The 25914-nt window shown below is 43.5% G+C and overlaps 1 protein-coding gene across 3 annotated transcripts in view; it reads left to right on the top strand.

Annotated features, from left to right (window-relative positions):
- Positions 1-25914, top strand: part of ZFHX4 (zinc finger homeobox 4) — a 171399-nt gene that overhangs the window by 5302 nt on the left and 140183 nt on the right. For 2 of the 3 annotated variants that reach the window (XM_016128126.2, XM_036232782.1), the window contains exons 2-3: positions 17506-20051; positions 20892-21394. In XM_016128126.2, the coding sequence (XP_015983612.2) occupies positions 17552-20051; positions 20892-21394 (3003 nt within the window). In that variant the 5' untranslated portion in view covers positions 17506-17551. The remainder of the gene's footprint in view (positions 1-17505; positions 20052-20891; positions 21395-25914) is intronic. The other variant, XM_036232783.1, reaches the window with a different exon arrangement.

Raw genomic sequence — 25914 nt, 5'->3', positions numbered from 1 at the left:
TGTAAAGCTCATTAGGTGCTGCTGGCTCCTTTTCTCCTTTTCTGCTTGCTATTTTTGCTGTTGTCAAACCATTTTCATCTCCCAAGGTTCGACAGTGTCAGAGAGGGCAGATTCTTTAACATTTTCTCGAAATGAATGTCATTGCTTGCCTAGAAGAAGATACTCGTTCTGAGTCTTTAAAGGCTAATCCATGCTCCCCCCACCCCCCATCCCCCCCATACACACACACTCCTTCTCCCTTAGCCCTGGTCCCTAGCACACTCACCAAATATTTTCTGTCATTGTTGCTGGAAATCTGAGAAGCCAGGTTAAGCTTTGTGCTTATAAATGAGGAGGCTTTCTGGGTCTGCCTAAGGGATGTACCCACAGGCAGAGTTTTTTTTTCCTCCAAGACCATTCGAAGGGTTAAAGACTTGGCCAAGGTTCAAACTGAAAAGCGCCCAGGGAAAGTGCCTGTGAATATGTACAAGTTTCGTGTAATTAGCGCTTAATTATATTAACATATGCAAATTGTCAACTTAGGAGCTTGTTGAGCTGGCAAAGATCAGCTAGGCACAATCGCTGTATTGTTCAGAAACAATCATGGGTTTCAAGTTGGATTGTGGAAACACATAACTAGCTATCTAATTTAACTCATACCACGGTGAAATTTCATTAGTCTCCATGGAGACTGGTTTAATTGTGCTGACTAATGTTCTGGGCTGCAGAATGTCCTAAAAAGAAAGCGTTGTTTGCCTAATCCACCTTACAATGACACTTGTTTGTACATGTTTCCCTTGTGTGAGAATTTGCATATGCAAATAAATAGTTTCTCCGGTCCCCGTTTGTCATGGCTGTTCATTACCCATGAAGAGGACATTGTTACCAGGCCGTCCCTGAGTCTCCCAAGGCGGGATGGTGTCAACCCGTCCAGCGACATTCTTTCATAATTTGTTTCTGATTAATAGACCAGAGTGAGTGTCACTGTCTTTGGGCATCTGCGAAAGGAAGGTCAGTCCTTTGTGCAGTGACTGAAGGACTTTCTCTTCTGATGAGCCTTCCCCTTTTTCCACCCATTGGTTAACATAATCATATTTAACATAATGTATTCTTTCCTAAGCATGCCTCTGCTAATAATCTCTAGTTTCCTAAAGCAGAAAAAAAAAAAAAGATAGGAAAAGAAAGGAGATTCTGTCATTGGAATATTAATCCTGTTTTTGACAGAAAGGTAAACTGATATAATTGCTTTTCAGTTGAAGGAATGGGGGTTTATACAAGTGTGAAAGCATCGGAAAAGGATTAGCATTTTTTTGCATAATGAAAAGCTCTGTTGAATAGCGTCCTGAACGGCTGGCTGGATGACTAAGATGAAAGGAAAATGGAAACGCAGGCTCCTCTCTTTAGGCCTGTGCTCTGCTGCCTCTAAAGTTATGTTTGTCCAAGACTTGAAGAAACAAGCAGGGGCTCAGGTTTCAGCCACTCGATGAGGCGCCCCGAGTTTCCAGCATCCCTGGGAAGCAACGCGTAAGACAGCCGTGCAGCTAGAGGGCGTCGCACAGAGGTGCGGACCTTGGAGGGTTTTCAGAAACATGCTGGGCTGACCAGGTATTGGCTATTGGGCGTCAACAAGTCCCAGCACCTTGCTGGCAAGAAGACGGTCCTTTCGGAAAAGGCCCATGGCGCGTGGTGTGGGTATTTAGTCGAGTCGCCGATGGAGTCCGAGGCGGGTTTTTCCCCCGCCGTTGGCTGTCCACAGCTGTCTCAGCTGGCAGGACACTTGACTGAGGAAGGAGTTGTGCGTTGTGACTTTGAGACGTGACTGTCGTAAGCGGCCGTCTATCAGCTCCCGGGGATGGGAGGGGACAGCAGCAGTGGACACAGAGTTATTTTCTCGGGAGTTCACTCATCTCATGGTGCCTCGTAGGTGTGTCGCGTGTTTCGTTTAGAGAGAAGTCTTTGAAAAGGTGGCCGGGTCCCTTACGTTCAGTCTAGGAAACATTGGCAGCAAGGCTTTCTCTGGTCACCGGTGCGGGTGGTGACTGGGTATCAGTTGACAACGTGATCAGGGCTCTGAACGATGTTTCTTCAGCCAGAATTAGGGCAGTGAAAATACCATGACTGTGAAGACACTTCCGAAGGTGGGGGTTGGTTCTTCTGTCTGTAAGAAGTCGAATGCAGCGTGGGCGATTTCTTGTGTGTGTCCATTTTAAACAAGCCCTTTCCCTTTTGGGGTCACCAAAGGGAGCCACCGATGACCGCCCCGGAGCTGGGTTGAAAGATCCCGCCAGATACGAATCTGACTCGTTTCATTGCTAGGGTGTAGAACTTCCATTTGCCTAACCGCTTCAGCCATTCGGCGGCTGCGGTGCTATTAGGATGCTTACGTGGAAACTTGGGAAATCAGAAGTGTTTTCACGTAAATTAAAGTATAAGGGCTGCCTCTTGAGTACAGAATATTGTAAAGGAAAAGTGTTTGATCTTTGTTATATAAAGTCACCAAAATTCTTTACTAGAGTCCTTTTAAAAATTTGTCAAGAAATTCTGGATTGTTTCAGAAACTTTTATGGCTAACTTTATGATATGCTTGCAAAAAGTCTTAAAAGAACAAAAAAAAAATCCACATGGAGGCTATTTTTTTTTTACATGCAGAAGGGCTTATTAAGGTATTTCCATAAGAAAAATGTGTTAATTTAAAAAATAAATTCATTTATATTTTAAGACATTGTTAACCAGGCACCACCATGTGTCGTACCTGGCAGGTTTCCAGCCACCATGAGAGCGGATCACACATGGGTTAATAGTAGCTTATGTGATGTCTGCATTCTTAGGAAATGGGCAAAAGCCCAGGGTATTCCGATATCAAGATTTCAGGGATCGGACAGAAAGCAGAATCCGTGTTTATATGTGAACAGATGGACGCATGTGAGAACTAAGTGCACAGTTTCTCTTGGCACTTGTTTTGGTTATCCATGATGCTATAACCGGGGTCTTAGTGCGCTCGGAGCCTTTGATGGCTGAGGACAAAATGGTCTTTTAATGAGGGCTCGATGGCATGATTTTCTTGCGTGAGGATTGTACCCCGTGTGATCTTGCTGGATTTGATGTTCTGTTAATCCCCCAGTGTCAGAGGTCCACAAGTTGCCTGGAAAGTTTGACATGGTTTCACGTTTGACGTACAAGCCTCTGTCGGAGAATGGCTGCTCTCCGCTCTCCCTGCCTTCCTAAAGGTCCGTGAGTGAAGTGAAATTTTGCCATTTTGAGGCACTTTTGAAAGGATGCACGCGACTTCGGAACGGCGTTGGCACTCAAGTCGGATTTGGCAAGCAGCTCATCTCTGATATGATTAGCCACTTAACATTCTGGAGATCAAAAAAAAAAAAAAGCTAAAATTTAAGAATTTGAGCAGCTTGACTTGATTATGTGTCACAATGCCGTGATGGTCTAAGAGAAGTTCTGAAAGGGTGTTTTTCTCCAGGTGGCTCAGGAATTCGACACTAGCTTCACATGTATTTAGATGATCGGTCGGGTGATTGGCTTGTCCCGGGGGTAGGACAGTGGCTGTTGATCACTTCTGAATGGTACCCATTCTAGCGCCTCTCAAGTTTACGGGTTCCGTTGTGTTCTGGCTGTAAAAACAGAAAGTGTTCTGCAAGTATTTACTCAGATCTAAATCATCTTAACCAGGGAAAATGGACTTTTGGGTTAAAATATGCATTTTATAACTGTGCATAAATTTTTTTTCCCCTTCACTGTAAAGAAGAAAGGAAATCTATAGCTTTAAAAATGTTAAAATACAAAAATATATGAGCTGGTATATACCACCTGGTTATATGGCCAACAAGAAAACAAAACAAAACAAAACTTTTTGTAAGAGAGAAATTTATGGAGAATCTTAAATTTTGCCTGCTTGGAAGAGCGAATGGAAGAAGCCCATTCATTTCCCAAAGTGTCTTCACCAAACCTGAGAGGCTGTTCACATGGATTCTCTAAATTACAGTTCTTCTTCCTTTTTTCTCTCATATTTGGGAATTATGAAGTTAATACTTAAAATTTTCTGAGCCACTAATTAATTGAGAACGACCCATCTCTTTTTGGTTTAGTAGACACACACCAGGAGTGTGCACACACACACACACACTCATGCTTCTACTCTCTGTCCATGTTAGTCTCTCTCTTTCCTCTCTAGATGTATTCATGGGGAGGGGGTTGGGGGTGGGGGAAGCCTGTGAGGTCTTCTCCTTGCAGACTAAGCATCTTTCGTTTTCTAAGGCCTGGCCTATATGGCCACAGGAGAAGAGCAGGTCGGATGGTAAAGCAACTGGAAACTCGCAAAATACTGAAACTGGGAACTGCCTTGGAGTTATTCGCTTTGTCCGTGTTAAAATATGGGCTATTGGATTCAGACGCAATTGCTGAGTCACTCAGCAAGGTAGGAAATTGTCAGGACAGGACCTCAGAAATCCCAGCTGGAGGACCCATGGTTGTACAACTGTTATGGCCGCTTGGAAAGGGCTTTGCCACGGGACTGAATGTGAATGAAGGTGGTGGAAATAGTGACGAGGGGAAGAGGAAGACGTACAATGGTGACTCAGCAGCGATACTGTCTCCGCTGAGGGGGTGGGTTCTCTGTCAGTGGAAGGAGACACACAGAATCTGGATGGCCACTTATCACTGTGTGGCTGTAAATGCATTTTCGCCCAACTAGGAGGTTAGGCTAGGTGCTTTGAGTGGTCAAGACGAGTCTATGGTTTATAAAAATACCGATGATCTCAGTGACTTAAACGTATTCTTAATAATTATGAGCACAGTGTTAAGAACAAGCTTCTCTTCTGCATAAGGAAAGGAAACCAAGATAATGCTGTGATGTTTCAGAGGGAGCGTAGTATACAGAAAGAGTGACACTTAGTTAAAACTAGGCATTCTTTAGATTCTGTTTAGCTCAGTTTGTTTTAACTTAAGTTTTAGACATTTGAAAATCGACTCCATTCTTGGACAACTCAATGACCAATAGAAATTACGTTCGATCTAATAGACAGCTGGGTTAGCTTCCCGTCATGGATGACCTTATCCCCACTATTTAACCTTCCTGAGCCCCAGTTCCTAACTTCCTCGACGTTTCCTCTGAGTTGTTGTCGAGATTACATAAGACTCAGGCGTCGTGAACATTAAAATAAGTGAATGCGATGGAGCCCGAGGCCCTGTGTTCATCTTCTCTTTGTTTTCAATAGCTGGTTTTAATGTAGTGCTCGACTACAGGGCATTCGGTAAAGCAGAACTTCGGGAAACTTTTGGGTAGAGACGCCTCTTTCCCACAAGGGAGGGAGCTAAGAGTTAGGCAGTGGGTGTGTGGAAGAGGTGGGGGAAGAGGTAGCATCCTTCTCCCCGTATTTTCTCGTTGGCTGTTACCTAGGTGGTATGTAGGTGGACAGTCTTCTCCTCGTTATCTGCCGCTCACTCCATCATCGCATATTGGTCTGGTTCTGAGAGGTGTCTAGATGTTTCATGCATTTCTGAATCTTTTTCTAAGAAGCAAACTGGAACTGAAACAGTTTATAAATAATTCAGACCTCAGTCTATCCATGAATTCAAGATTCCAGGCCATCCACTACATATGATAGATAATAGAAGAGACCACAATGCTTATTTCAGTCTTGAAGTTGACCCAGCCTGCTTGAAAGCCTTTGGCCTAGAGGATACTGTAGAAATACCTTTCTGTGTACTGGGCATTATGATGTTTTGGTATGCCATGAAATGGGTGTAGATACTGTTATGTGGTGCCCTGTACATCAAAATTTATACCAACTTAGAGAAGGGATCGAGTTATTAATATTTCAGCAATATTATAAAACCCTTCAGTTTTCTTGGGGGATTTTATAGTCAAGTTATGAGTCTCTTCCTGGCTTATCACTTGGAAGAGATCATAGTCCTTTATCTTTCTACAGTAATGTATTATTCAATGGAAGACTAACCAGGTTCAAAGATGATGATTCATTTTAAGGGCTAATAAAATTTATAAATAAAAATTTTTGGATCATCTAAATTAAAATGGACTTCTATTATGGCTTTTCCCAATGTGAGACATGAACGATACACATTAAAATATTGTGTATATTTTTATGGGAAATATAAGTGTATTTGTATTATAATTTCCCCGCTTTGAGTTTGATTTTTTCTTTATATTTCTATATGTTTGGTTCACAATTTTTGTTAAAGTTTTCCTTAAAAATGAAAGTGTGTGCCTTGCCTATGTTCTAGTCATTCATAAGTGGCCTCAGACTTGACAACTCATTCAAAGCACGTTTATTTAAGGCTAAGCATTTGCTGAACACTCGTAGAGTGAGGATATATTTCATTGAAATAAAACAGCTAGTATCTTAGCATTTTTCGCAGTGTTTGTTGAAGTGGTTCCTGAAGAATTTCAGCCTCCATGAAGGCAGCACTCATGTCTGGCTAAGCACTGTATTCACAGTGCCAGACATTGCCAAATCCTTGGTATTCTTATTTAATATCTACAATAAAGATCTATGGAATAAATGAAAAACATGAATGAGCGTCAATTAAAAATATACTATAAATGAAAACAAATTTCCTCCTGGAATCTGTCTCTCCTCTTGAAATCTAAGAACTGATTAGAAATATACAACCTTATAAACATCTGGGTCTGTCTTGGAAGAGTCTACAGGGAAAACTGTTCTCCAGTACACTCTAACTGGGTTTTTATATTAGAACCATAGATTGTTGCAGTCAGAAAGGATATAGAACAGTTCCCTTGTTTGACCCACAAGGAAACCGAAGCTCAGAGAAATTCCTGAAAAATATCACATAACTACATAGCGCAGGTGATGAGATCTGATGCGTATGTATGTGTCCCTTTCTGCAAGTCATTTAATATATATATATTTTTCATTTTAGTTCGCTTGGCTCTTCCCATATCCAAAGATTCCGTAATATTAACAGGAGAATCATTTCTGTTACACTGGAGATTTTTTATTTGTGGACTCTTCCCCAGCAAAGGCAGATTTTCAGATGGTACCTTTTCTGCGATGACCCTAGACGGACAGGCTCGCTGCTCTGGGATCATAGAGCTGAGTGGCTAGAGATAGGACAAGAATTGCCTGAATGATGGAAACTTGCAGGGGGAAAAAAAAGGGGCGGGTCCTTTAGTTCTTGAAATGAAGAAGGGGGCACATTAGGAGTCATTCGCGTCTGCCAGAAGTCGCTGCTCACAGAAGCCTGTTTAAGTGTTCACAGTAACCAGGAAATCATGGGCGGAGCTTAAGGTGGTTCATCTCTGTTTATTCATGAACCTCACAGGAGCACTTGGCTTTGTCCTTGCTCCGGTAAGGGGGACTGGCACCATTAAGAACAGGAATAAAGAGCTTCTCGCGTGGTCCGGGAGTGAATGGCGCTTCATCTGCAGCCTCACCTGCTTCCCGAGGTCTGTTGGACTGCACTGACTGATTGGCTGTGTGCCCGCAGATGGATTGAGAGGAGAGGTTATAACAAGTGCCCACTCTGTCATTTCCACAGTGGACATGACGAAATCTACAGAACTGGAACTTGGGTTCTAACCTAACCTGAAGGTGGCGGTGGCATTTGCACTAAATGGAGAGGCTCCCCTCTCCCTTCTTTTCGAAGTCCGAAGAGTTTCGTTTCACATTTAAAAACCGTTGGAAAATCATCGCTTCTTTCTCACTGAAAGATGCAGTGATCTCGGAGTGAAACGGGGTTGGACAATCTCTCTCCCAACACAAAATGAATTTAGAGAGATTTAATAACATAGGAAATTAAGATTCGAGAATCAAATATGTGCAACGCAGGTAGAAACAAAGAAATAGGCTTGCCCGTGGAGCAGCCGTGTGGATCCGAGTGGCTGTTCGTGCCACTTCCCAAATTCTGTTCTGCTCCCGCTGCTGATGTTAAGGGACAGGGACCTTTAAGAGACAGTCAGCTGGCCGGTTTGCACTGGAGCAGAGGTTGGCTAGAGTTACTTAAGTCCCCAGAGCAACATTTAGTTAGTGCTAGTCTTTTCTTTTTTTTTTTTTCTCTCCCTGGTCCTGTCTGCTCCGGCCTCCCTTTTCTCCTTTTGATGAAGTCAGTCTCTTACTACTTAACATGCATATATTGACACAGAAATTTCCTCAAATTTTCACAACACATTAACCCAGAAGAGCCATGTTAGGAGATGGTGATGAGAGTTAATGATACGTCTTTAGATAAAGCCATCCCCCAGTGCAATCACACCAGCGTCATCAGCTCATTTGTCATGGCTGGAGCGAAAACGTCAGGGCCAATGAGTGTATGAGCTCTGAAGGGGGCGAAAGGGCTCTCGGAGAGGGACGTTTTTGTGCTGGGAGGCGGCCTTGGCTTAGAGTTAGCTCTGGGGACAGACTGGGATGGGCCAACGCTGGCCGCTCACAGGTCCACAGCATACCAGAATGAGTTGGGACAATAGCGAGGTGGGGGTCGTGAGGATGGGTGTGTTTCTGGAGACCCGCTCTAGGCTGCAGGCCAGAGACGATGGGAAAAAAAAAAAAAGAGGTGATTTGCTAAAAATTATTTTAACGGATGTGTCGCATGCAATTTCATTGATTTCAGCAAGCTTGAAGTCACAGGTTCTCACGGCTTCAAGGGAAGACCTAAATGTGTGCACGTGGCTTTTGTTTTAAATTTAGCTGCATGGAGAGAATTTTGATCTCAAGCTCTAAAACCTTTTCAGGGAGGTAGTATTTGAGAACACAAAGATAACATTCTAGGCATAGAGTACTTCTGAGGGTATCTTAGAATGAAAGGTAATACTTAATTTAAATAACAATAATTACGGTGAAATCCTTGTTGGATTGTTGAACTTGCACAGAACCAAGAAGCTAAACTTTCTTTACACAGACTTCATTCTGAAACTTTAATTGAAAATTAACTTATTTTCTTTAGCTACCGAAGTCCTTATCTCAGATAGACCAGCACTAGCAGATTTATTTCATTTTGGACCAGTGAATTGTTCTTGCTCAGATAATGTGCCCACACAACCTTTTCTTGTTTAATTCTATTGATTTACAGTGTTAACGTGGAATAATCTGATACCTGTTTCCTGCCCTTTGAGTATTTCTCGTCAAAGAGGCTGATTAGCCCCCGCCCCCCACCCCAGGGTCTTTAGCTGTTTTAAATGTATAATTATCATTGCATGTCATTTGATAGCTGTACTAATTGCTGGCAACTATTGTCTGTTTGCACTTAATGCTGAAACCTGATCAACATCCTGCTTTGGTTGATGTTTGGTGGTAAACTTTAATTAACTCTTATTGCATTGAAGAAGAGTTCAGGCTTGCTGCTAACTAATCATTTACCTTCATTATGTCCTGACAGCTTCACTTGTTCTCGATCCTAATAGATACACCAGTCAGTAAATAAACCTGCAAACCTTACGCCTGGTGGTCGGTCGCTCCACGCGGCTACTTGGCTACTTAAAGTATAAGATAATTGGGCCCAGATAATTATTTAGTTAGTTTAGTATCTCTAGTTCTGCAGACACTAATCTTAATTGCCTCTCTCATGCCGGACAATTTTATTTTAATAGAAACCGTAGATTTGAGATAACATTATTCCTTCACCACGGTTCCTATGAACATGCATCTTTTCAATCAATACAATTAAGCTTGTCTCCTGTTGGAATTCTTGTCATTATTTTTCCTGAAATACTTTTCCTGTAATGATATTGAAGTTAAAGTAATCAGGTTACCAGCAGATCATGTAAAATTCAACTCAGAATTGCTGGCTGCTTGATTTTAATTTGTCTGACATCAAGTTTGTTTGAAAAGGGATAATATGTGGGTAAACCAAGGAGCTTATAATTATGGTTGACGTTTGTTTGTTTATAATGAAATCTAATTAAAGTTCATACATTTAAAACACAAAAGTTAATTACTGAATTGCTCACTTCACTTATGGACAGCAGTCAAATGAACTTTCAGGCCAACCCCTTCCCCGCGCCCTCCCCCTCCCAAAACACACACACACACACACACACACACACACACACCACCTAAACAAAAGGCTCTCCATAATAGAAATAAAATAGCCCGCTAACCTTAGTGATCCAACAGAAATTTGCCAATATGTTATCCAGGAGAAAACTTGGCCTTCTACTATGTCCTCTATTATGTTAGTCATGATGTGGTTTTTATTATAAAATAATTTTAAATATTTACATAGGATATCAAAGGGTACATAGGATATAAAAAGAGACTTCTATCTGGTAGACCTTAAGAGTATTATGTAGAAAGAGACACTGGGTAGGGATTTAAAAATTATGCATGGAATTTTCTTCATTAAAACTATTTCGAAATCATGTAAAATCACTGAAATCATTGCTCAGAGAATAGGAATGTTTGCTGGAATACCTGACCTGTGATTAGTTTTATGAAGATAATTATGGTAGGTTTAGCCTGCAAGGAATGACATTAAAAAAAGTACTTAAACTGTTACACTTATTGTTATATTGGTTATGAGATCATATTGGTGAGAATCATGAAATCTAAATAATTATGGAGTTGTTTTCTCTTTTAAATATCTAGCGGTTAGTAGTTCAGTACTGAATTTTATATCTGAACAGGCAAAGAGGGTAAAAATACACGCATAGGTTAGAATATGTTATCTTCACATTGTATATGAGATGAACATATGTATGGAATGGTTTTCACTAGTCTGGTAAATTGCTTTTTGAAACCCAATATTCTATATTCATATATATCTTAATAAAGCCAATCAAAATGCATTTTTTAAATGGTCTTATATGACAACTTAAAAGTATGATCAACTAAACATTCTTAGATTGTGTGTATGCCAGAGATTAGTCAATCACATTTGAAAGACTAGAAATATAAACATCTGAAAAACATGGCAAATATGATTTATATGTTTCTGAAAATGATTGATGCAGTCCATGTTCTTCCTTAGAAGTGCTATATACTTGAACTTTCAAATATAGTGGGGATTGAGAGAGAAGGGTCTGAGAACACGACGTGATCCCGACTGTTAGGGGGATGCTTTGTGTAATGTACACGACCTTTGAGTATTTCTAGAGAACATATTTATATGTATTTTCATGTGGCACCTGATCTATCTGTAGATTAATATTCATTTAGGGAGAAAAATTAAAAGGATCCAACAGTCATTTAACTCTAAGCCTACTTTGCAGGGATGAGACAAAGAGACGATGGTTGATACGTAGGTGTGCCCGGGCAACCGACATTCAGGGGTACCTTTTCATTCTATAGAGAAAACAACGAACGAAAGAAAACAATAAATAAATAGGTAAATAAAGTGGCGGGGAGCCAGTATATTCTCACAGTATTGGCAAACCACAGCTTTCTAGCAATGCTTTAGCTGATTAGGACATCTCAAGCCTTCAATGAAGCAATCACTACAAAGCCCCAATGTCAGCTGGTATACTAGCAAAACGGTATCAAAGAACGAATCAGAAAGAGGGACCGCACATAATTACAGTTCGTGTCCTTGTCTCACACCAATGCAAACTATTCATTTTCAGTTAGAATGAATAAGAAAATTAGAAATCAACTAGATTGGTTAAGGGTACCAAAGTTTGTTTACAGAGGGTAAAGCATTAGGTCCATCTTGCTCAGTGATTATGAATTTTTCCCGAAGCAATCAAATAACATGAGTCATATAATAGAGAGCTCTGGTTAGGGAGAGATTATTGATTTCTCTCTAAGGAAAGTAGCTGGAGTTTGATTAAAGTTTGAAGAAAACAGTAAAATTCCTATTTCCCACATCATATCAAATTAAGAACTAACTATTGGGCTGGTTGGCAAAGTGTACTTTGCCTCTTAAGTTCTCTAACGTATACGTTTATGGAGATGTAATTGTCACATAAAGTCCACGTAGGCTTGGAGATAAGAGAGAGAAGGAGGGAAACTGAGGCTGGGAAGAGAGAAGAAGAGAGAGAGACAATGAGAGAGAGAGAGAAGACCACCAAGAGTTGATCGCAAAGGTCCTGTTTAAAGAGAAGGAAATAAATCTGCATTGAATATCTAATTTAGGTCTTAATGAGAAAAATGAGAGGAAAATAGGGGGAAATGACTGAGCTGACTTGTACACTCCTGTTTGTCTCTGCAAACTTTCTCTCCTTCAACATTTGCTGGCTTTAAACGCTTTAGGTAGTTTGGTTACCTCCTTTCTCTTCAGACTTAATTACCTTCTCGCCTTTGTCGTGACATGGGTGGAAAGTTTGTGCCGTGTCAAGAGAGGTCGTCACACATTCTCCTGTAGTTCTCTTCATTAATTCCTTCTTGCAGAAGCATTTTCCCTCGTGCTGGGAAGGTAGAAGGGTGTAACAGAAGAGTCCTGGAATACCAGCAGGAAGCTCTAAGCTAGTTAATGCAGTATAATTGTCTGGACATACACTGGTCTTTGTTTGTGTGGTTCACTTCGAATCAGCTATAATTAACTCTAGAGTGTTTCCAGATTGCCAGCAAAGAAAAATTACAGCTTTTCTGTTTTAAATTGTAAAGCTCACAAACATCAACTATGCAGATTGCATTTACTTTGATGTATTTCTATCCTGCAAAGGAAAAAAAAAAGCTATTGGCTCCCCACCTCCCCACCCCCTTTAAAAAATGTGCTTTTGTTAAGTTATTTGATTTAGTGTCTATTGGAACATAATGGCTCCTTAATAGTTGGGCTTGAAATCTTTTGACTTCATATTTTCGATCCTTTGCAATCCTTGTATTTGCCTTGCCTCGTGCTAACTGCAATGGGAAAGACATTATGCAATCGTTTATGAAATACCGGACAGATACTAAAATAAGCAAATTGCAGAGAAAGCCAACCAAAGAAAACCACCAGCCCCAACTTAAAAGACTGAGATCAAAGATGTCTTCTGACGTAACCAGTGCTGCCACACAGGTACTTTACCTGTGTTTTGATCTATCAAAAGAGAGACTGTGAGAAAAGGGGAGTTTCACTACTTTCTTCTCTTGGTCAGCGCGCCACGCCCTTTTAAAAGCTTCTGTACAGTAGCTTGTAATTATGAATTCCAACATGGGTAAAAAATGAGGTAGCTGTGTGAGCTAATACAGCCTCGTACACAAAAGATCTGTCAGCAACTGATGCAAAAAAAAAAAAAAAAAAAAAAAAAGGAAAAAAAAAGAAAAGAAAAAAGTCCAGCCAAAAATCTTTTTTTTTTCTTTCTTCTGAATTTAACAATAAGGAATTTAAGCCTCAATGTGGCTTTAGCAACCAAAGAAAAGAAGCTCTTGGTGTCTGCATAATACCACTTTGATGGATTTTTTTCATCAGTTCTCTGTACGTGGCAACAAATAAACAAGTATAATTATACTTGTGAAGGTCTATTCATTGCTTTGTCAGGATTAGATATATGTGCCGTTTTCACACTGTGCCTCTCTTTTGTCTTTGCCTAACTCACTATGACATATTGATAGAGGATTTGGAATGGGGAAAAGGCCACAGCAGAGACAGTGATGACCTTTTGGAAACTTGATATAATTCAAGGATTTTTATTTATTTTCCTTTTTCTTTCTTTCTTTTTTTTCTTTTTCTTTTTCTTTTTTTTTTAGACTTGTAGTAACTTGTTACCAAATTCACTTATAAGTGGGCAACTTTTAACCCGTTCAGAATGGAGTAAATAAAGACTGTGCTATGAGCTGGCTAAAGAGCAGAGGAGAATTACAAACAATGGGCCGAGGGGCACGCCGGTCTTCTTTCCCAGCACTTAGCCGAGTGGCCAACCTAGCATTCCTTTCCCTTTATTCTGTCCCCTTGATCACACCACGTTCTTTTTCATCATTTCACAAACACTGTCTCACTGGACCCGAGAGGGCGGGCTGGGACGATCTCAATTAAAAAGCAGAGGTAAAACTGGCCTCTCTGATTTTGGGTTCTAATGGGAACTCTTGCTTTCTGAATGCAAAGGAATTCTATTGTTCCGAATGCACCCCCTTTCTTTCATTAGCCAGGCTCCTCGTAGGTGGGTTTGGTCACTTAGCAGAGTTTAGGCAGCAGTGACTGCCGGGTGAAAGCAAAGGCACCGACCAGCAATAAAAGTTCTTTTCTGCATATTGTCCATTAGTTCCGAAAAAAAAAAAAAGGGGGATTTACACATCAAAGTCACTGATCTTGTGAATTACTGAGAATACCAAAATACGTGTACACGTATTCTAAACAGACCTGCAGGTATGTATTGTTCTGAATTTGGCATGAAAATTGTATTAGGTTTTCTCTTTGGGATTTCTTGAGGTCTTTGGTGATTTCTACAAGATAGAATGTTTGGAACTAGAGAATAGAAATTAGTGAAGACTAAATAGAAACCAGCCTAAATAGTGAACCAACTTTTTTAGTGAGTTTACTTGTTACATAGTGATTTTGGAAGGAATTCTGTGGTTCAAGTTAAACGGTTGTCTTTGTGGTCTTGTTACAGGGACTTATAAAACTTTAGTGTAAATTTCTTAAATGGGTCACGTTGATAGAAGAAAAATCTTCTCTGACATTGATGACAATGAAATGACTTAGCATCATTTTTCATAAGTACAATATATGTACAGTGTCAGAGTACATATTGGTCTAACTAACTTTTTAACTCCACAAACTAAAGTGATTCCATCAAAATGTACTGGTAAACATGATCATGGTCATAGTCAATAACTACGGATTAAAAAAATCAGGTAATATGTTACTAGTTGTATCAATTCAGATAGTTTTATTATGGTTGCTTTTGGAATGGAATGCAAATCTGATTGTGTAGAAGACTTATGTATTTGACTTTCTGATTAATCTGTACCTTGTCGAGAAGAAATTGATAGGCAGTTTTGTATAAAATTCTGTGGCACAGTCGTGACAGAACATATCCTACCATGTTGCTTTGGCCTGTGATGGATTCTTTAGTGTAGTTTTCATAATTTTTGTCAGAGAGCAACAAGGTTGTCCTATTCAGTAAGTTACTTCTGGCTCAATTAAGATAAAACAAACAAGCTCTACTTCTTATAGAGAACTATCGCGATGACACATTGCAGAGTGCATGCATTCCATTCGGCATCTGCCCAAAATTAGTAACTGCCCATTACAACTATGTGAGGTTCATTCAGCATGTGTGCGATAATTCCAGCAAGTGTTTTTGTGGGCTGAGGACTCTCGTAGGGGTCTAGGCGAAAGAGAACTGAAATAATAATACAGGTCGCCCAGGAAGTCCTTTACCGAGCTGTCAAGGATTTGGGAACTTTTCTCGCTGTTGTAGTTGAGGTGACTCCCCTTCTACAGATCGGCCTAAGTTTTATAGGAAAGGAAACAGAGAAGAGCACCCTGGGTTCTGCAAGTTCACACTTTAATCTCAGATCATCGTTTTAGTGTCGCTGACCACCTTGTGTCCTCGCCAGAGCTCTCTTGTCCTTTCCTGCCTTTGTCCTGCCCTTCAGTCCAGCAGGGGATTATATTTTAGGCATTTTGGCCACCTTCAGTGCGTATACATTGTGCCGATTTGGTGACTGCAAAGGTAAACATTAATGTTTGTGGACTAATTAGAAAATTATTAGGCTTTCATGCTTATGGTTATCAGATTATTTCAGAGAGTTTTAAAAGCTGTGTGCATGCCATGAGGATAATTAACCTGGATCTCATCATTGATTAAAATTACACACTAAGCTTTGTGATGTTTGATTTGTGAGCAATTAGAATGTCATTTTAACCATGGCAGATACCAAAACGAATTTTGATTTCATTTTCAATCTATGCAGATCGTTTGATGTATTCTACACTGATCACTTCCTCTCTGATTTAGCTGACAAGATTAAATTTGATTACAGTAAAGAGAGTATTAAGAAGCTATTCTTCATACTTAATATGCCAGTGACCTTCAATGAGACCTTTCTCCCATAAGAACTTTTCAAAAGGAATCTCTAGAATGCTTAGTAATTTTTGGTGAGCCCAGAATTTTGTTTGCTTCTTAGCTCTCTGCCACTGTGAAGCCTGCGAGAGAATGTAAGGGCGTGTGTGCCCTGCCCAATGCAATATGCCACGTGACGTAGCAACGTCAGGTTTTCTTATTTCAGAAATTATCAGTGTACTGAAAGTGTTGATACTGTTACATGAAGGAGTGAGTTGCCTTGAAGTGTTGAATCCCTCCGATTTTTCATATTTGAAAGAAGGTTGCTTACCTGTCTCGTAAAATCGAGACATAGTGTCTATGTCATAGGCTGAAAATAAACACGAAAGTTTGAGCCCACTCAGCGGTTGTGTACAACACCGTCATTCTGCAAACGGAGTCATCTGAAGGGACTCAGAGAAGCTTAAGCTGTAATCAAGCTGCTGCTGTTACAGTAGCTGAGGTTTGCAGGCACACGCACGTGCGCACACACACTCGCATGTGCACACACACACACACACAGAAGGAGACCACATTTTTACCAACATATGCTCAACTTTGCCCTGGTCCCTTACCCCGCTGCCAGAAACTGATATATATGGCTTCGTAGACAGTGCATCTTGTTTTCAATAACAGGAGTTTATGGTCTAAGAGTCCTGGCTGTAAAAAAAAAAAAAAAAAAAAAAAAAAAAAAAAACCCTAAAAAAAAAAAAAATTAAATGATTGAAGGATTTTCATCAGCACTGCTCGCGTATGATTTGTTAAGCCAGGGGAGACGTTGATTGAGGCAGTGGTGGAGAGATGGCAACTCACCAGGACGGATAACATCGAAATGGTATTTGAAATGGTGTTCATTACGTATCGCAGGGGAAAAAACCGAGCGAAGGCGATTGTCCCCCAGGATGATAGGCCTGGTCGCAGTAAATATTAATTTCTGTTCCGTTGCCCATTGAGGTGACTGAAGTGTGGGGAAGAATTGTGATTGGTGCTTAATCAGGGCCAGCCAGATACCTGCTGAGAGCTTTTGCACAAGGAAGATTTGTAGTAAGCTGATTTACTGGCAAAATGAAAGCCAGAGAAGAGTTTGCTCGGTGCCGCCTGCGACTGTGATATTTCTAATGTCGAGGTTCCCGTATTGTCGGTCTCCCTTCCCTACTCGTCCCCCACTTCCAGTCACTGCCTGAGAGCGTGAAAGGTAAATTTTAACAATTCCAAGTTCTTTGCATTGTGCCTTTATTCCCGCCTCGGTATATAGGAAAGCCATTTCCATTTCCATTCTAGTAAAAGGGATTTTTTTTTTTTTCTTACTGCCTCGGCGTGTATTCTATACGTTTTCAGAAAACAGGAATGAAAAACATTCAATCACTGATGTGAATTTTAGATTTACGGCGAACGCTCGTAGCAGTTTCAAAAAACACCTCGGACGCCTCTGCATGCCCGGGACAGCCCTCGACGGCGCTGTTTTGCTGCGTTTATACAAAAGTCTGCCCGTGATGGATAGGTGTGCCGGTGTTAAGATTTCCTCCTCACCTTTTCAGATAGTCAGGTTTACAGCAGCTGTAAATTAGTGATGGGCTATTAGTGAGCTGTGTCATTATTTAATAAAAATGGCTTCTCTCACCTTATTTTTTATCCAGGTCCCTGACAGGCTGGATGAAATGAGATCCCCATGTAGCAATTGCCATGGAAACCTGTGACTCCGCTCCTCTCTCAAGGCAGGAAAATGGGCAGAGCACATCAAAGCTATGCGGCACGACACAAGTTGATAATGAGGCGCCGGAGAAAGTTGCAGGGATGGAGCCTGACAGGGAGGACGGCGCCGCGGATGACAACCTGAGCGCGGACGAGCGCCCAAGTGACGTCCTGCTGGGCCTGGGCGTGGAGAATGCGGCCGCCGCGCAGGCCCCCGCGGCCCAGGAGATCCCCTGCCACGAATGCGCCGCCTCGTTCCCCAGTCTGCAGAAGTACATGGAGCACCACTGCCCGAACGCCCGCCTGCCCGTCGCGAAGGATGACCACGAGAGCGAGGCCAGCGAGCTGGACGACAGCGACGTGGAGAACCTGACCGGGGAGATCGTGTACCAGCCCGACGGCTCCGCGTACATCATCGAGGACTCCAAAGACGGCGCGCGGGACGCGCGGGACGCGGCGGGCGGCACGCTGCTCGCCGCGGCCCCCGCCCGCGTGCCCTTCTTCCCGCAGATCATCAACACGTTCCACATCGCGTCACCCCTCGGGAAGACATTTACAGCCGACCAGGCGTTCCCAAATACCTCAGCACTGGCAGGAGTGGGTCCTGTGTTGCACAGTTTCCGCGTCTACGACCTGCGCCACGCGCGCGAGAGAGACTATCTCGGCGGCGACGGCTCGGCCAGGACCTCCTGCGTGTCCAAAGACGTGCCCGGCAGCGTGGACCTGTCGCGCTTCGACGGCTGCGTGAGCGACGGGAAGAGGAAGCCCGTCCTGATGTGCTTCTTGTGCAAGCTGTCCTTCGGCTACACGCGCTCGTTCGTGACGCACGCGGTGCACGACCACCGCATGACGCTCACCGACGAGGAGCAGAAGCTGCTGGGCAGCAAGTGCGTGTCCGCCATCATCCAGGGCATCGGCAAAGACAAAGAACCTCTCATCAGCTTTCTGGAACCAAAAAAGCCCGCCTCCGTGTACCCCCACTTTTCTACTCCGAACCTCCTGGGCCCCGACCCCACGTTCCGCGGCGTGTGGAGCGCCTTCCCCGTGGAGAACGGCGACGCGCTGCCCGCCGGCTTCGCCTTCCTGAAGGGCGGCGCGGGCCCCGCCGAGCCGCCGCGCGCCGACGGCAGCCTCGGGGCGCTGCCCGGCCTGGTGGTGGGCGCCCCGCTCGCCTCCGTGGCCCTCGGCCGCGCGCCGTGCGAGCCCGGCAGGGCGCCGCAGGGCCAGCCCGCGGAGGACGGCGGCGACAGGCCGCGGGAGCGCCCGGTCAAGAGCGAGCCGCCCGACGCGGGCGACGAGGACGACGACGACGCGTACTCCAACGACCTCGACGACGAGGAGGTGTTGGGCGAGCTCGCCGACAGTGTCAGTAACAAAGACTTCTCTCTCTTAAACCAAAGCATCTCCCCCTTATCATCCAGCGTGCTAAAATTCAGCGACAAGGGCGCCTCGTGCTCCGCGGCCGCCGCCGCGGACGACGCGGATAAGCCGCAGCCGGCGCCGCCGCCGCCGCAGCCGCCGAGCGCGGGCCGGGCCGGCGGCGGCGGCGGCGGCGGCGGCGGCGGCAGGGACTTGGCAGACGCGGGCGCCGGGAAGGACGGCGCCACCTCCGCCGGCGCGCCGGGCGAGCTGGCCCGGGGCGACGAGGACGCCGCCGCCCCGCCTCACCAGCACGGCTTCGCCCCGAGCGCCCCCGGCACCCCGGGGCCCGGCGGCGACGCCTCTCCCGGCAGCGGCATCGAGTGTCCCAAGTGCGACACGGTCTTGGGGTCCTCGCGGTCTCTGGGCGGTCACATGACCATGATGCACTCGAGGAACTCGTGCAAGACCCTCAAGTGCCCCAAGTGCAACTGGCACTACAAGTATCAGCAGACCCTGGAGGCGCACATGAAGGAGAAGCACCCCGAGCCCGGCGGCTCCTGCGTGTACTGTAAGACGGGGCAGCCGCACCCCAGGCTCGCCCGCGGCGAGAGCTACACGTGCGGCTACAAACCCTTCCGCTGCGAGGTCTGTAACTACTCGACCACGACCAAAGGCAACCTCAGCATCCACATGCAGTCCGACAAGCACCTGAACAACGTCCAGAACCTCCAGAACGGCACCGGCGAGCAGGTGTTCGGCCACGCGGCCCCGGCCCCCAACGCCAGCCTGGGCGGCTGCGGGACGCCCTCGCCGTCCAAGCCCAAGCAGAAGCCCACCTGGCGCTGCGAGGTGTGCGACTACGAGACCAACGTGGCGAGGAACCTCCGCATCCACATGACCAGCGAGAAGCACATGCACAACATGATGCTGCTGCAGCAGAACATGAAGCAGATCCAGCACAACCTGCACCTGGGCCTGGCCCCGGCCGAGGCCGAGCTCTACCAGTACTACCTGGCCCAGAACATAGGCCTGACGGGGATGAAGCTGGAGAACCCGGCCGACGCGCAGCTCATGCTCAACCCCTTCCAGCTGGACCCCGCCACGGCCGCCGCCCTGGCTCCGGGTCTCGGTCAGTATCCCGGCCTTTCCACTCTTGTGGGTTTTCTCCTCACGTGCTTGGTCTGGCGCGGTGCGCCCGGCCAGCGCGGTGGGCACAGTTTACTGGAAGGGACTTTGCTTTAAGCCAGGTGATCAAACCTTCTGCGACGTTGTCGTCGCAGGGGAAGGAGGCAGGCTTCCGGGGCAGCGAGGAGCGAGCCAGCTTTGTCTTGTGCGGGCAGACTGGTTAACAAGTGCTGACGCGCCTGGGTCGCCTGCGATCACTGGCTCCGCCTTGCGGGGTTAACAGCTTCGATTCTGGCAGTGCCTTCCCTGAGACGTCAAACTTGAGCTACTAAAGGGCAGACCGTTATTTTTAATGAAGTCTTTTTGAAAACTATTTTAATGTCCGCGATTGGAGGTGATTAAGCTGCTAAGGGTCTTACCGTTACCTGATCCCAGGTACTTGGCAGTCCGTTACGGGCGGGTGTCAGGTACGGGCCAAATCTCTTCGAGCCCAGAGACAGATTGTGAAATAACAATTAGTGCCCACGGAAGTTCATCTAGGCTCTGAAGTCGCAGGCACGTGACTGTTTTCTTACCGTATCGATCAGCTCTCTTGTCCTTCGAAAATACAGATTTCAGAATGACGTCATGCCCGGTAGGAGTAATTAAAGCTATCTGATGAGGGAATTTAGAAGTTGAAAGGGATGATTGTAATTGATCCCGAGTCAATCCTATTACAGCTTTTTATAGTTTAAGCTCTAGAGAAAGCGCTTTCCCCGTCAAGACTTGATGTTACAGATTCCTTTGTGCGTGCTGTGTCTTCTAGTCTCTATTTTTTCCTTTTAATTTTTTTTTCTTCCTGTAGTAAATAATGAGCTACCGCCTGAAATCCGGCTTGCCAGTGGTCAGCTAATGGGTGATGACCTGTCCCTCCTTACTGCAGGAGAGCTGTCACCTTATATCAGTGACCCTGCGCTGAAGCTCTTCCAGTGTGCCGTTTGCAACAAATTCACCTCTGACAGCCTGGAGGCCCTGAGCGCGCACGTGAGTGGCGAGCGCTCCCTCCCCGAGGAGGAGTGGAGAGCCGTGATTGGAGATATCTACCAGTGCAAGCTCTGTAACTACAACACCCAGCTCAAAGCCAACTTCCAGCTGCACTGCAAGACCGACAAACACATGCAGAAATATCAACTGGTGGCCCACATTAAAGAAGGGGGCAAAAGCAACGAGTGGAGGCTCAAGTGTATCGCCATTGGCAACCCCGTCCACCTGAAGTGCAACGCCTGTGACTACTACACCAACAGCGTGGATAAGCTACGCCTGCACACCACCAACCACAGGCACGAGGCGGCCCTGAAGCTCTACAAGGTAAGCGGGGGGCCACTCCCCTGGGCCCGGAGAGATGGGGCTTTACGGCGCGTCAGAGCTTGGAGCGCAGCTCCGCGAGTTAAGGGGAGAAAAAGAGAGAGAGAGAGAGAGAGAGGAAAACAGAAATAGAAGGGCGAGGTGCACGGTCTCTGCTCGATGTTGCTGAACGTATGTCGAAATCTAGAGAATTAGAGAAGTTACTGGAAAGATCTGCCATGCGGCCCTTTCACACCTCGCTCAGTGGCGCTGGCTGCTTTACTGGTTGCCTCAAAGTAAAATAACTTTTCTGAGTCTTTTCACGTACGAAATAATACTTTCTGACCTCCGTCTTTGACTGGTTAAAGAAAAGAAACGTAGTGTCGCTCTCGGTGGGGAAGTGTTAATGGTTACAAGGAGCAGAGGACAAACACAGTCTACCTGGTGAATGTGTCATCTTTTGTTGGGTGACAGACAAGGGCCATGCAAACAGATAGGTGTGTTTTTGCTTCCTTTTTTAAGTTCCTAGTAATATTGAGTAAACACACTCTCCATTAGAATCAGCTGAAAGTCTTAACTCTGCTGTTATTTTGCTCGAGTTCTCCCAGCTAGTGATGTTTTTATCCCCCACCTCACCGATGGCACCGTGGCAGAGATAAAAATGTTTCTTGAGTGGCAAATGTACTTTTATCTTTGCTGGAAAAAAAAAAAAAACTAGGCAGATATAATGAATACCTGCAAGTGATGAACACGACTTGTCTTGACTTTTTTCTGAACTCTAATTACTGGTTAATCCATTTTCTGCAGTTTGTTTACTGGATTGGCTTGATTGTCTTGGTTCATGTACACATGTAATAGATTCATTTCTATGATGAATAACTTGGTAACTTATTAAAAACTTCTTTTGTGTAGAGGACATTAAAATTCAGGAAATATTGCAAACCATTAGTCATTGTAACAAGCTCTAAATATGATTACAAAATCCATTTTGCAAGTGTTATCTATTGATTTGTACTAGAAATCAGTGATAACTATACTATCAGGAGTCAGCTGGCGATTATAATACCTATGTATGGCTTTTCTAATACTATTTCAAACTCTAAACGTGACAAGAAGAGCAGATCGTGGCTACCTAGAGCACATGCAAGGAGTATTTATTTGGGTTGGTCTGGCACTATTTGTCTAGGTTATTTCTTGAAGTTCCAGTTCTAGATTGATACACTGAGCATAAAAACTTAAAGAAGTGGTGTGAGAATTTGTAACATTGTTTCTGTGATATTGGCCCTTTGGGGATCAATGAAAAGCATTAGATTTGGGTCACACACTGTTTTAGGAGCGTTCTAGCCCCAAGGTAAGATGGAAAGCTTCTAGGTTGATGGTATTGAAAATATAATATAACGAATTAATCGTATTATAATTCGTAGGTTTTACAACGACTGTTGACAGCTGTTCAATTGTCAACTTTTTTTTTCTGTTGATACCTGACCTATTAAACTTTTTAGAGTACCTAGGAGAAAAAAAAAACAAACAAACATTAAGTTTGTATAAATAATAGATCTGGACCCTGGGAGCTATGTAGAATATTCATGAACTGTTTGTATTCATGCCGCATCTCTAACACTTTAAATTAACACGTTGTGAATAGAAGATGTAAATGTACAAATTTTTCTATTTTATTAATCTCACGTGGGAAGCTAAAGGAAGGTAGAGTGTTGCTGTTTGTTTTCTCTGGAAGGGTTATTTAATCTAATTGTTTAGCTATCGTTTAAACGTGTGTGTCTCTGTGTGAGTTAAGTTTATCCATTCATCCCGTGGGTATGGATTGAGCGTCCTCACTGTCTACAGAGCAGTTTGCCAGGTGCCAGAGTTACTCTCAAGTTCCTTTCCAGAGAGAGCTGGATGTGGCTGTTGAATGTGTGACAGCCAGGTGAGATGAAGCTTATTCATAAAGAGGGCTTTAAAGCAGAGAGAGCTTCAGATCCCAGAACCAAAGGATACACACGTGCTCTTGCCTTAAACATGTAACGTCATAGAAAAATTTTGTTTTCCCCGACTCTTCTTCATTTGCTTATCTCTTAAATACCCAACTGTCCTCGTAGCATGGCGTCTAAAAATGATCAGCGAGCAAACAGAAGCATACTTTGAACAAGCTCACCTTGAATTCGAAGAAGGTTGGAGAGAGACATAGTTGAGCAGTTGCCGCCTGGGCAATCGCGCCGTGTCATTTTGTGTTATCTTTTGAGGAGCATTCCTTTTTTCTAGTACTAACTAGAAAAGTGCTCCAGAGTAGCAAAGTGTTGAGGATGCCATTTGTATAGTGAGTTGCAGAAACGGCGTGAGTCAGATAGAGAGGATTTTCCAGAAGTAATGAGGATGTTATCAAGCTTGGTTGGCTTGTGTCGGCAAAATAAAATTGCTTCATAAGTAACATTAATTGCTTTTAAATGAGAACTTAACAAATTGGCCAGGGCCCGGAAAAAGGATGGTTTGTAATATGGCTCAAATATTAAAATTAGACTTAAAATAGTTTCTGAGTTAATGACTAGACAGTAATCTCCTATATAAAATTCATTTTCATTAAGAGTTTAATTCACATCATTTTGCACTGGGAACTTGTCAGATTTGAGGGAAAAGTGACAAGCAGCAGTTATAAATCAAAGGCAGAGCTTTGAGAAATTAGCTTTCCTTGTTATCGATGGCATCTTAACTCACAACACTTTAAATGCGGTGATACGTCACCTCGATTTGAATAGATCCTGCCTTACCTCCTACAGTATTACCTAAAAGAAACGTGTGTCCTCGTTACAGTTGAAGGAGGTTAAAGGTTAAAGGTTAAGGGTGAGCTTAAAAGCATCTTCTGCCTAGCTGCTTAACTTTAAACTGATCAATTTAATGAAAATCTGTTTTACAGATGTTGTTTTAATGTATTTGGCAGGATTTAGGCAGCTTTAACATTAGACGTATGCTAGTAAAAATTATTTCTTTATTCGACCAGAACAACACCTTTCCTTTTATGTTTAAGGTAGAAGGGTTGTGGGTTGTGGTATTTTGGCAAAGAACCCAGAGGCGGAATACGTTGATGATCTTTCCATATGGACTCAAAAAAAAAAAAAAAAAAAAAAAAAAGAATACCTTTATGTCTACTGCTAATGACGACTGCAGAAACAAGCAAAGCTGTATTCATTTTTTTGGCAGTATTTTTTCTTTCCTTAGAATTTTTTTTTTCAAAAAAGGAATTCTGTTAACAAAATCTTACTCATTTCTTCAAGCGAAATTCTCTGAAGCGCTAAGCACTATTAAATTTTGATTTTCCCCCAGAAATGTTCATGATGAAGTAAAATTGCTCTAGGAAATTAAAACAATAAAATGAAATTGCAGCCTGCCCTTAATCTTCTCTTTTAATGTATGTATGGGAGTGTATTTAAAGTGAGGTTGATCCTAAATGCATAGATAGCTACAATCAGTGTGGCAAGGTGAAGTGTGTGTGTGTATGTCCACATCTACGTCCATATCTATACCATATCCATAGCCATATCTATATCAAATGCAGAATCAGTGTTTCTCAGCTAACTGCTTTATTAGATTTGCTTATATCCTTCTAATTTCATGCTTTTGCATCCCTACAATTTTTTGTCATATTCACATAATGAGGCCTCAATAAATATTTGTAGGATGAATAATGGACTAATGAACAAACTGGAAACGTTTGAAAGAAACCCCCCTTACTTCCAACCCTCATTACAAAAAAATGCATTGCAATTTGGTCTACCCCCTAAATGATCCCAAACTTTTTCTAAAGAGTCCAGTAAAAAGATATAATCAAAACCACTTAGCACTAGACATTCAAACTGAGAAAGAACAAATAAGACCTGGACGACCTTTCAGATTTACATTCTGGCATATTCTTGGCTCGGAGTGGCCAAGACTTTCCTGGCCAGCTGATTGGTTGACCACCACCCTGTGCGGGGCACACAGACAGTCTTTCTGCACCTGCACGCCCACTCCTCTGAGACTGTTATGTGTATTTCTTTAAGTGACGTGTTCGCAGCTTTGCTGGTTCAAAGTCAGAAGCGTAACTATCCTAGCTCGTTTTCCTGCGCATCTTCTAGCGATGAAGCATGAAGCAGGATAGTCTCTCTGAATCCCACAATGCTGTTTTCATATTTGTATTTCAGAGGGGCTGAGAACAGTCAGTGAGTCTCTTGTCTCCACGGTGAGCAAAGGAACACACGTGGGGTTTAGTCCTAGGTAACTTTGAGTGTAACGTTCCCCCAAGGAACACTCCTGGAGTTTTCTCATTATCCATGTTATGGATGAAAGAATCCGGGTTAAGAACTAAAATCAGGGTGTGGGGGAGGGTCACAGGAGAGACTTGAAGGAGCCAGGTTGGGAAAAGTATGTGGCAAGGAAATAAAAAAATGGAATAATTATCTTCACTTATTTATTTATTTTTTACTAATAGGAAATAATAACCCTATCAGTTTGGAATTAACAAAGAATCACAAGGACTTTCATTTCAATAGACCTGAGTCCAACTTTGCAAT

This window comes from Rousettus aegyptiacus, unplaced genomic scaffold (assembly GCF_014176215.1).
Source record: "Rousettus aegyptiacus isolate mRouAeg1 unplaced genomic scaffold, mRouAeg1.p scaffold_m13_p_15, whole genome shotgun sequence".
Lineage (NCBI taxonomy): Eukaryota > Metazoa > Chordata > Mammalia > Chiroptera > Pteropodidae > Rousettus > Rousettus aegyptiacus.
Note: the sequence above shows the minus strand (reverse complement) of the source record. Positions and strands in the feature narration are given on the sequence as shown.